Source organism: Rutilus rutilus (assembly GCF_951802725.1).
Source record: "Rutilus rutilus genome assembly, chromosome: 20".
NCBI lineage: Eukaryota > Metazoa > Chordata > Actinopteri > Cypriniformes > Leuciscidae > Rutilus > Rutilus rutilus.
In genome coordinates, this window is record NC_140225.1 from 12,972,083 (window position 1) to 12,985,090 (window position 13,008).

General features: G+C 37.3%; 1 protein-coding gene across 2 annotated transcripts in view; it reads right to left on the reverse strand.

The window, feature by feature from the left end:
- Nucleotides 1–536: 536 nt before the first annotated feature.
- The window catches only part of prim2 (DNA primase subunit 2), a 67,141-nt gene continuing 54,669 nt past the window's right edge, over nucleotides 537–13,008 (reverse strand). The window contains exons 12-14 of one of the 2 annotated variants that reach the window (XM_084390603.1): nucleotides 11,942–12,024; nucleotides 8,500–8,568; nucleotides 537–929 (exon numbers count right to left, since the gene is read on the reverse strand). In XM_084390603.1, the coding sequence (XP_084246729.1) occupies nucleotides 720–929; nucleotides 8,500–8,568; nucleotides 11,942–12,024 (362 nt within the window). In that variant the 3' untranslated portion in view covers nucleotides 537–719. The remainder of the gene's footprint in view (nucleotides 930–8,499; nucleotides 8,569–11,941; nucleotides 12,025–13,008) is intronic. The other variant, XM_084390604.1, reaches the window with a different exon arrangement.

Below are 13,008 nucleotides of genomic sequence, written 5' to 3' on the forward strand. Positions count from 1 at the left end.
GCTTACCAAGGCTGCATTTATTTGATAAAAAATACAGTAGAACAGCAATATTGTGAAATATTACAATTTAAAATAACAGTTATCTATTTTAATATATTTTTTTTAAAAATTACATTTTTCGTGATGGCAAAGCACTTTTTTTTTTTTTGCATCATTACTCCAGTATTTAGTGTCACATTACAATATTTTAGATTTGCTGATTTGTTGCTGAAGAAACATTTCTTATTATCAGTGTTGAAAACAGTTGTGGTGCTAGATATTTACTTTTTTCAGGATTTATTATAACAGCATTTAATATACATGTCTTTACTATCACTTTTAATTAATATAATACTTTCTTGATAAATAAAAGTATTACTTTAAAACTAAAAACTTCTTAAACTGACTCCCAAACTTTTGAAGGATAATGTATGAAGACATCACTGCACCAGCGGGAAGAAAGAGACTGAGCAGATGATAATTACACTGATTACTAAATAGGTTGAGGTGAGTCATCAGTGCTGGTTATAATTAAAATGAAAAGTAAAAACAGAAAATGCTTTTATGAAAAATGTATTTATTTTATTAATTTTTATAAAAACATGTTATTTGAAAAAAGATCTTATCACCACAAAGATAAGGAAAATACAACCAGATCAAAGTTTTTGAACATTGGAAACAATTTATATCAAATATAGTGAATGCAAGTAAGGGCCCTATGGTGTATTCATTTTTCAAAATTATTCATCCTGGAAGAAGGAATCTAAATCCCCCATCTCCTCGTGGGCCTGTTTGGAACTTCCCTGAGATGGACGGGACGTGTTTGATGGATTTTCTTGGCTTTTTTGTGACACCTCAACTTTCTTGATGTCCCGGCCTCCACCCAGAAGCTTCTGACTCTCGGTGAAGTACTGGTTAGGGTGATTAAGAGAAAACCCAGCATCCTCAACCTGTAACAAGCAACAGAGTTTAGTATGCAAATTTTGTGTAATAATGTGTATTTATTTTGTAAGCCAAGTTTAAATAACTGCATTGAACCTGGAACATTAAAAGGGTACACGGGGAAATTTAAGCTGGAAGCTTCTATTTAAACTCTCCTTTCTTTCAGCCTTGTTTATGGCAAAGCCTCTCACTGATGGATCCCTGAAAGCTGCATTGCACTCAAACGCTGCACAATCCATTTGTTTCTAAGTGCAGAGGATATGGCTGTTTAATTATGCTTCAATCACAGCACACCCCTGATACTCCTCATGAATCAAAGTTTCAAACCCATCTCTCTGAATCGAGTGCACAGGGGTCTCTGCGGTAGTTAAGCTGTGGACAGAAAGATACATTACACGGATCCATCTCCGAGTTAACACATTACAGTGGACTACCCTCGCCCAGCGACTCTGTGCCAAATGAAATATGCATAAACATGAAACAATCCCAGCCGAGGCCTAGAGACGGATCGATTCGGCGGATGCGCAACAAGCTCTCCTTCTCAAGTCCACCTCCCTTGCCTCCCCTCCTCTTTTTCATTATTGTTTCCTTTTCTCCATTGTTTGATTTATTGCGGTTGTGTAAATATTTCATCAGAGAAGTATTACATTTTGACCTTTAAATAAATGCTGCCAGGGAGGGAGGAATGCGAGCGTCTATTTGTTATGTGTCGCGGATGTGAAAGCGGAGGGCACATATGGCAGTGATTAAAGTCTCTTACGCTGGAGTTCAACAAGCGTGTTTTTGCAGCCAAGATGGTTGCGCCATCGCGTATCAGATGTAAGGAAGGCGAGGTGGTGCGGATCCACTGATGCCCCAACAAGAATGTTTTATTGTGCCTATTAACGTCAGAGGTTTCATCATTCACCGACCCTAAAATAAGAGTCATGAATTTCAGTTTATCTTTCAAATCCTGTTATTGCAGGCTGTTCATCAAGGAAGCCATCTTATTCATTTTCCTGCATCATAAACCGTTCGCACTGTTTGGCTCGGGGCTATTAGTCATCAGCAATGACCCTAGTCCCAAGCGCCCCGGGGCCAGGAGCTAAATGATGCCCTTGGACTGCAAAGGCGCTGCCGTTTCACCGGGAGCCATTAAAAGCCATTATATCCTATCAATGACACTTTGAGTGCATTACTGCATTAAAAGAGGGGTGGCGCAGACACAAACACTGCCATAAAGCTTTCTTATTGAGGGAATAAATCTAGACGTGCAAGAGATTAGAAATTTATACACGCTCTTTGATTTACTCATCTCGACATTGAGCTAAAGCTTCAACAACAGCAAGAACATCAGCAGATTTGAAGTGCTTACGCAGATGTGGAGACTGTTGACTTTTACTAAACAGTGTTGTTATTATTAATGAAATCTAACACAACTGACTCAAATTAACTAGTTTACTACCGTTCGAACGTTTTTTTGAAATAAATCTATAATTCAGCAAGGATGCATTAAATGTATCAGAAGTGTCAGTAAAGAAATTCATAATGGTACAAAGATTTCTAGTTCAAATAAATGCTGTTATTTTGAACATTTTATTCAGCACAAAAACGTTAAAAATAAATATTAAGCAGTACGACTGTTTTCAATGTTAATAATAATAATAATAAATCAGCATATTAGAAGGATTTCTGAAGGATCATGTGACACTGAAGACTGGAGTAATATTAAAATAGAAAACAGTTATTTTAAATTTATAACAGACCATTCGGGTGTTTTGTGAGCAGAGCCTAGTGGCAGAAAATGACAGTTCTGCAGGGAAGCCACGCAAAAAAAAGAGAAGGTAATTTCAACCTTATATCTGACAGTTCTGATTTTTCTCATATATATAAGCTTGTTATTTTATTCCATGGATTTTGCCTGTTTTCCCACACTTGTTACCACTGTTTTTCTGCCACCACAATGCACAGCTGCAAGAGACGTAACTGTGACGTCTGCTCCCAAATGATCTATAATCTTATGGTTTTTAATGTTTTTTGATCAAATAAATGCAGAGATGCAGAAATGCTTTTAAAACATAAAAAACAAAATCATACCAAACACTAAGTTTTGAATGGTAGTCTATATTTAATGTGGTATATATATATATAAATGGCATAGATGACACTGGAGTGTGACGTGAAATGTAACGACATACATTTTTTTATGATACCATCCAGCGCATTAACTTTGGCAGACCTAAAATACTGATACTAAAAACAAAATAAAACTTAAAACTAGAGCTAGAAAACTAAATAAAATAAAAAAACAACTAAAATCAACAACGATCAATTAAAAACTACTGAAAATTTAACTAAAGTGAAAAACAATAAATGAATGAAATGAAATTAACAACTAAATTAGTGAAAAAGTAAAAAAACAACAACAAATATATATATATATATATATATATATATATATATATATATATATATATATATATATATATATATATATATATATATATATATATATATATATATATATATATATATATATATATATATATAAAATTGCTTCTGGTAGATGTTGAGAAATGGCTTCATCATGACTTTACCTGTTACTAAAGCTTCCCCATTTAAAAATCCATCTTGTTACACATTGCTGACAAACATCTGAAAGGTTTACCAAGCTCTCTCATATCCAAGACGGTCTCTTCCCCCTCTTCACATTAACCTGTCACCTAGCAGATAGCGTCTGTTTGCGTGGCGTTGGTGTGTGCACATTTTCATTCTCAACCTGACAGCTGGGCTGCTTTTTTAGTTGAGGGACAGGGCATAGGTGTCACACAGGTAATCTTGACTGACATAGCTCTGAAATATTTCTCTCTGCTTGGCAAAAAATAAACAAAAATAAAATACAGAAAGGTTGCTGCCAGAGTCCTATCCACCCCCTCCAATTTAAAACTAGGAAGAAGAAATAAGAAGAAATCTATTAGATAACCATTTAAATAGAGCTGTAATCATTTGCTTTCTGGTTGCTTTCAGCTCTGACACACAATTATGCCCCTGTCAAAGAAAGCATATTGAAACTGCAAAGCCCAAAGTCCAATCTGAAGGGCAATCCAAATAGAAAAAGCAAAGATTCAGCACATTTATCATCTGATTTTAAAAACGAGTTTCTGTCCATTACCTTGAAAATATGACTATAATATCAGCTTTAAAAATGCTGAGAAAATGTTAATGACCCTGAAGAGACAATGTGTATTATCTAGCCTTCACCAAAAAGCTTTAGATGATACAATTTGTATATGTATCTTCTTACTTCAGCAAAAAATATAAATTAATTCCAATTCGTTTGGTTTCTGAGAGAATTACACATCTGTCCAATGTATATTATTTATATCCCACAACCTAAACGATTTCAAGTATTTAGTTGTTTATTTGTACATAATTTGGGCTTCGAGCTCATAAAACCCACGAAAACAGGATTTCAAAAAATTTGAATATTACATGAAATCACACAGTAATTACACAGTGATACCATGCTCATTGAACCAGGTTTTGGTTATTTTGGCAGTGTGGGCAGGTGCAAATCCTGCTGGAAAATGAAGTGCTCTGAAAATGTCCTGGTAGACGGCTGTGTTGACTCTGGATTTAATAAAGCACAGTGGACCAAAGTCCTCTTTTCTGATGAGAGCAAATTTTGCATCTCATTTGGAAACCAAGGTCCCAGAGTCTGGAGGAAGAATGGAGAGGCACACAATCCAAGATGCTTGAAGTCCAGTGTGAAGTTTCCACAGTCTGTGTTGGTCATCGGCTGGTGTTGGTCCACTGTGCTGTCCACTCAACGCAGCCGTCTACCAGGACATTTTCAGAGCACTTCATGCTTCCTTCAGCAGACAAGCTTTATGGAGATGCTGACTTCATTTTCCAGCAGGATTTGCACCTGCCCACACTGCCAAAATAACCAAAACCTGGTTCAATGACCATGGTATCACTGTGTAATTACTGTGTGATTTCATGTAATATTCAAAAAAAATTGAAATCCTGTTTTCGTGGGTTTTATGAGCTGGAAGCCCAAATTATGTACAAATAAACAACTAAATACTTGAAATCGTTTAAGTTGTGGGCCCTGAATCTATAAGTTGTGGGCCCTGAATCTATAAGTTGTGGGCCCTGAATCTATAATCTATGGAAGTTTAACGTTTTGAATGGAATTATGGAAATAAATAAACTTTTCCATGATATTCTAATTTTTTGGAAAGGGTCTAGGGATGCTCATATTGACCGTTTAACCGTTAACCGAAAGTAAAAATTTTGACCGATTAATACTATCAGTTAAACGGTTTAAAACGTTTTTTTTTTTTTAAGCTTCTTTTTTTTTTTTTTTTGCTGCTGCATGGTTTAAAAATAAAATACTATTGCTTATATTTATTAACTCACGGAGCGCGTAGACACGCGCAACCACACACGTCTCTGGCGAGACGTTACCTGTGTATTCCCGGGACATCGATCCGTCCCATAGGAGAGGGTGTTTTCTGCCGCGGGTCTAATGGCGTGTTCACACCAAACGCGAATTTAATTATTTGCGCGAGTAGATTACATACAAAGTCAATGCAAAGACGCGAATGACGCGAATAGGGATGTTCGCCGGCGTCAAATGTGACGTCACGATATGGGCGTGGCCGCGAACTGGTTGGCAGAAAGAACCAACAAGTCGCAGCAGTCTACCTGTGTTTTGTCAGCATAATATTAATTATTTGTCCGAAGAAGCTAAAAAGAGATATAATTAAGCTTTTATAACCACCAGGGTTCATGTTCTCTGCCTGATCCATATCACCTGAGTGAGAATTTTTTGTTGTTCTTTGACTAACGAAGTCAGCAAATTCGTTGGATTTACAGCTAAAAAATGTGGCGGCACATTAGTAAAGAAAGCATCTGTGAAAGCAGCGCAGTTTGAGTGTTTCGGAACGTATGTGATCGGAGAGAAAGATGACCCTTCTCTGACTGCGTTTGAATGTGTGAGTTAAGTAACGTTATTAAACTGTTGGTGAGATGAGATGAGATAATGCAACGCTGACATAGGCTACAGTACAATGACAGTTGCACAGATGTTGGGAGTTGGGAACCGGTGAGAAAATGTCCGGTAGCCTACCCGGTAACTTTACCAGTAATATTAATTTAGTTCTGCTTAACGGTTCCTGAACGCTGTAACTAACAGCTGCCCAGCCATGAACACAGCCGCGTGTGATTTGTTTACATACGAGCTGCACTAGGTCTATATCTGTATTCTAAAGGTGATGATACACAGGGCAACTTTTTGAGCAATGTTGCTGGGCAATCTTGCCGAGCGATTGTTGCTTGGGAACTTTCCCATTGAAAATGGGCAATACATTTCTATCTGGATAATTTAGATTGGTCGTGGGCCCTGTGTCTCATCTGGTTGCCCGTTGATGGCAACATTGCCCAGCAACATTGCTCAAAAAGTTGCCCTGTGTATCATCACCTTAAGAGTTATTACTTGTATGGATCTCGTTAATAAATTGACAGAATTTAAATGTGTATTCTTACAAGTTAAAGAAGAAATGTTTGTGCAATTCCTTTTTTCACCTTTTATGAGGCCAAAAAAAACTGTCTGGTAAAAAGTCACAGTGGCTGGTGGTCAAAAAAAGTTAACTTTAGGCCCTGTATATAACATTGGTTGACACGTAAAAATTTATTAAAATACAATAATTTGCTCTTAATATATAAGGGTATGTACACAGATGATACACACACAGTACAGTGTCCAATCTTGCCGATCACACAGCACGACACAACCATTTTTCTTCTGTGTTTGCGCTGCGAAGCAAGCGGCCATTACTTTTCTTCTACCAACCAGAGCGCGTCGTGACGTCACGGCGAAGATCCCTATTGGGCGACGCGTTTGCCGCGAAAGCTCGATAATGGCCTCAATCGCGTCTTCCACGCAAGACAAGTTGAAAAATTTCAACTCGAGCAGAAAATTCGCGTGAAGAGGTGAAATTCACCGAGTTGAGTGCGCCTCTGTATGGTGATGTGAACCCAGACACGTCGGCGTTTGGCTTTCCTCCGTATTTGGGACTTCCACAACAAGTACAGAGCAGCAATATCATTTATTTCAGACATGACGGAAATATTATGGCAGAAAGAAATTGTGTTGTTGTTGATGATGATGACACACTCCTTTGCGCGGTATATTTTTATTCGCGAGTGACGCGAAAAACAAGAAAAACATCCCGCGAGTAATCTAGAGCGAGTAAATAACGCGATGCGAATATACACTTCGCGTTTGACTGTCAACAGGCTGCGCTCCAGACTGACCCCACATCACGTTGATTGATATGCTGCTTTTTTTAAATAAAAAATTAGACAAGGTGTTGAGGTAGGGCTGCTATTTTTATTTAACGAAAAATCTTAGTCTAAAGGAAAAAGAAAATCCGGTTTTTGAAAGCTTTGTTCAAACGGATTCAGTGTTTTCTTTTTGTCATCTTAATTTGTTAATTATTTAAGTTTAAAAAATATATTTAGTGTAGGCCTATTTTGTTTTTTATTTGTATTATTTTGTTCTGTTTTTCTCTCACTGTCAGAAATGCTGCAGGTGCGTGAAAATTTAAACTGAATCCAGGTTCTGTTGTTGATCTGTTCTGTATGCTGCTGTTTGCACTTTGCACGTTAAAATAAACCCTTTAAAAAAAAAAAAAATTTTTTTAAGGGTCACAGATACTCATCATTTTTATTTGGAATCTTATCAGTTAACGGTTAATAATCGATTAAAGAGTGCCGGTTGTCAGTCGGGAAAATTATTCGAAATGAGCATCCCTAAAAGGGTCTATATATATATACACATATACACACACACACACATACATATATATTGTATATATTCCGGAACAGAGATCGCCCAAAATAAAAAACCAATTGCCAGTGGTGTTTGGTGAAAAAAACAGCTGGTTTTGATTTATAGCTGGTTGACCAGTGCATCTCTAGAAAACACCATAAGAATTATTTGCACTCGCACATATGCTTCCAAATATATTTTGAGGTCGCACAGACTCAAGCATATGCAACCAAAATGGTTGCAATTTCGAGCCTTGTTGGTGCATTACCATTTCCATCAGCCATGCTGAATTGATGTTATAAATAAAGGAACACTATGGCATAAAGGCCCTGTCCCAAATGCCACCCTAAGCCCTCAAATGTCAAATGGGACACCCTACGGGACTGTGTACTTCACTGACACAAGCAGCGGTCACCGCAAATCTGCAAATTCACATCAAGTGCAGCATTTGGGACAGAGCCAAAAACGACATCATACAGATTTATGGCTAAGTATCAAATGTAATCACCCATGTTGCTCATAAATAGTAAAAAAAAAAAAAAGAAAATTGAGTGTGCATTGTAGTGGACACCATGTATCAGAGGGAAAATTTATCTTAAAATTGCTTTGCAAAACACTGCAAATTAAGATTTTATTAGAGGTCAGCTAAAGGCAGATGTGACTACAATGGTCAGGCTCTGTAAAGACTTCTCAGGGCTATCCCTAAGCTGACAAAAGCAGGTCCAATTACGGCAGGCCAAAATGAAAAGCATCCTTACACTGTGTGTCAGCTCAAAGTACTTCTGGCAGGCCAGCTGATAGTGCATTCCCTTGACCAGCTCCAGAACCTGTGAAAAAACAGAGAGAGAGAGAGAGAGAGAGAGAGAGAGAGTGGTGAGCGGTTGGTGGCCAGTTATAAAGAAAAAAAAAGTCTTAATTATTTATAATACATTTACAAGTATGCTCCAAAAAGGTATCTGCTTACATTATTAAAGACAAAATATTAAGAATAGAAAACAAACAAACAGTGAATAGCATCAAATGTCAAAAGCACATTGAACATGTGCTACTGTATTAACATGCGTTTCATATCCAGAGAGTACCTGGATATTCTTTAGCTGAGATCTTTATTTACACCTTCATTCTAATGTGTCTCTAGTATGATTAGATAGAGATCAGCACAAAATGGAAAAAGCCACTTACATATTGCACTACAGGTTGTGTAAACCAAAATAATGACGGAGAACTCGAAATGAGTTTTGCCATTCTGACAGATAAAAAATGTATCTGATCTAATGTGCTTCCATACTTTAGAAACATCCCCAAAGTAAACATGGTAAAAAAAATCTTTTTTAAAAAGATATCAATGGTATCTTAATAAGAATTAAAATAACATAAAAATTCAGCCTGACAGAAAATGTTTAACTAAGCCCATCAAAGTGAGGAATAATGGTTATTTGTAGCACAAACAGTGTCTGTATTACGTTACTTGTGTAGTTAGATAACATTAGTGTTTACATTTTGTTGAACGTCAGAAACTTTCCCTGACCACCTCTGAATCCGATCACGAGTCTGGAGGCGCATTCATATCAGGCTTTTAATGTGGTCATGTGTCATCCAACTGCGTGACAAAGGGGGCCAAAATGTCAAATCGATATCTAAGAAGTCTTTGATGAGCAATAAAGATGAATAACACCGTTAACAACGCATTGTGCTATTTTTGCTGAGACAGCACAAGTTTATGAGGTTTCAGATGAGGAACAGAGGCAAAATGGCATCAAAGAGAGATGGAAAAGTGGTTACAATCTGCTTCTCTTTTCTTTTTTGCTCAGACCTCCCCTCAGGTGATGCTTTTAACACCATGTATTCCCTGTGGTAAAGTATGCCATTCCACCTTAGCTAAAATCGGCAAGAGCAGAAATGCATAATACATGGATTTAAAGGTGAGAGACAACACCATCCAACACCTAACTCGAAGCTCTGGAGACGATCGCTACTGGGAAGCAATGGTAACATATACAGCAAGACACCAGCTAGGGGTTCGACATATGCTGTGAAAAACAAGATAAAATCATTGGTTTACATATTGCCTGCGGATAACATAGCCAAGAACAGCTAATAACATGCATTACACATTTTAAACTGCACTCTTTTGCCTTGTGGAAATTTGTGAGTTTGTCTTTAAATTTTTTTTTTTTTTTAACCAGAGTTTTGAATCATTTCATTGAACTGATTCACATAAATGACTTGAAGTTTAAATCAGAAACAATACGAAAACATTTGAACACTTTATATGTGTGGATCAAAAAAGGCTTTTCAATGTTAAAAAAAGCACATTAAAATTGCAATATTCAGGATGTTACTTCAATTTATTATAGCTAGTAAAACCATTGTTACTATAACGTGAATATTCAATATATAGCCAATATATCATCCAACAACCTACGCAAGTAATCATCACACTTAAAATGCAATCCCTAAATGTAAACCTTTGTTCTGACTGCTTTATCATACATTACACTTAGTAACTTAACAGCAAACAATCACACAGCCACAACATATGGCTATAATTTCAGGGGATTTTTAAGTATTACGAAGTGGCATGAAAAATGCTGGGATTAAATTCATAACATGCATGCTACGTGTGAACTCTACATGTTCTCACTGCTTCTTGCACTGTTTGAACTGTGAACCAAACATACAATCCTTTAATCTGCACTTCCTGAGGTAGGAGCCACGCTGTGAAGGGCGCTAACTGTGAGTGAGAGAGGAGAGCTGAGTTTTCTAAAGTAGCTCTCCTCCAGACTGGAGTCTCGCCCTTTTGACTGTAATGTCACTTTGTCAATAGACAGGTTGACTGAGAAGGTTGACGTTCTGCATTTTAATCACCCTACTGCCCAGGCTTTTCACATTTTCTGAGGTTTTTAATTATCCAGCGCACTGGGCTGGCTCTGCAGCGAGAGGGCCACGTGCTGCGAGAGCTCCTGGGGTGAACATCAAGCTGTTGCTTCACACGCCCACAGGTCTAAGACTATGAACACTGAGAGTGTATAAGGACACTGCTTGGGGTCTCCAATGAAATTATGAATTTAATTGGATTGGAAATGTGCTACCCTTGGGCTGGCATGTCGGACTGCATTAGGCAGCCATCAGCCATTTCCCTCAACCGCACGATGGGTGGTAGTGGATGAGCCATGCGAGAAAAAAAAACGTAGCACACCTTTCAGTGGAAACATGCAAACGATTCTCAAATAGCTAAGAACGATTTTCATGCACTTCAAACTATATGCTTTATATAACTGAAGTTCAAAATATATAATAGCACATCAACATTATGTTAAGTGCCAATTATTTTTTTATATTTTCAGTTCAAACGCACCCCACCCCCCAAAATAATAATAATAAATAAATAAATATGTAATATAAAAATATTATATTTTGATTGTATTTATATTGATATCATATTAATATGATAGCTACCTTCAGTCATCCACTAGAAATCTTAAGAGCACAACCAGAGATAGCACGCAACATTTGACTTCATGAATATATTCTTTTTAAGAGCCTTTTAACATTGAACTTAATGGCCTTATTAAAACCAGCTCGTTAATTACATTAGCGTCAAAGGATTATAACTCCATGAGAACATTACAGCAAGGCTGGTCCATCTCATTTCACTGCCTGGCCCGTTGCAGCTGCTTTAATGTGTAAAAAAAAAAAAAGTCAGCTGAAATGACTTTTAAGAGTACTTTAAAGAACGCATCAAATCACTGGATACAGCAAAGGTCAAAGTAATCAACACAGAGAGCTGAAGCTGTCATTACACTGGAGAATCCAGAGCGTTATTTCTTTTTGTCATTAATATTCCAGAAGTACAGCAGATTCATTAATATTCCAAAAGTACTGCAAGATGGGGCTTTCAGGGATGCCTTGTTAAAAATTAATTGCACTTTTTTTCTATGATTATTATACAATCATATCATTTTAATTGTCAAGCTAATGTCCTTTTCTACACAATATTTGGTGGATTTTGTTTGGTCTGTGGTTATGTTGAGGTGAATTTACGCAAATAATTTTGAATGTCAAGTTGTTTTAAAAAGCCCTTTACACTCTCAATGACACCTCGCTTAAAACAGACCCCCCTTGACCCAGTGGACACCCCTCTGTCATTGCACATTGTGCTGAGCCTGCTAAATAGTGTGTTTTAGTTGTCAGACAAACCTGATTGATCCCACTAGGGGAGATTTTATAGGATTGCAACTTCTGTTTCAGTAGTTCAGGGTCGCTGTGGCGGAATGGACACCCTGTGAGGAAGAAGGAGAAAAAAAAAAAAATTGGAGAAAATGGGTTTACAAGCATCACAAACAGTCCAAACCAATATGTTCAACTGGAAAGTAGGAACACGACCCACATGTTTTTTGTGCCCTTTAAGGCCACTGCTAGATGAGGGTACTACTTGTGGGGTCCATACTGTATGATGGTTAAAATAAGTATTTTTGCAGTTATGATCATGTAATCCCGGGTGGAGATTCCAAGCAATTGATTTAGAAAATTGAGAAAATTTAAGATCTTTCCAGGGATTGATAAACCTCAGTTGAATTCATGCACACAAAGACTACCAGCAGGAAATATACACACACATGAATAGAAAGTTCAATGAACAACATTTATTTGAGATAGAAATGTTTTGTAAAATTATAAATGTTTAAAGGGATACTCCACTTTTTTCGGAAATATGCTCATTTTACATCTCCCCCAGAGTTAAACAGTTGAGTTTTACCGTTTTAGAATCCATTCAGCCGAACTCCGGGTCTGACGGTACCACTTTTAGCATAGCTTAGCACAGATAATTGATTCTGATGAGTCCAGTAGCATTTCTTTCAAAATGACCAAAGAGTTTCAATATTTTTCCTATTTAAAACTTGACTCTTCTGTAGTTAAACCGTGTACTAAGATCGACGGAAAATGAAAAGTTGCGGTTTTCTAAGCCTATATGGCTAGGAACTACTCTCATTCCGGCGTAATAATCAAGGAACTGCGCGGCTGTACCATGAGTGCAGCAGGCGTAATGATATGACGCAGCGCCTGAAAATAGGTCTAATAGGTCAGACAAACTTAGTCCCGGTCACGTTGGAAGAAGTTACCAAGCTGGGGACTATTTTCAGGCGCTGCGTCATATCATTACGCCTGCTGCACCCATGGTACAGCCGCACAGTTCCTTGATTATTACGCCGGAATGAGAGTAGTTCCTAGTCATATAGGCTTAGAAAATCGCAACTTTTCATTTT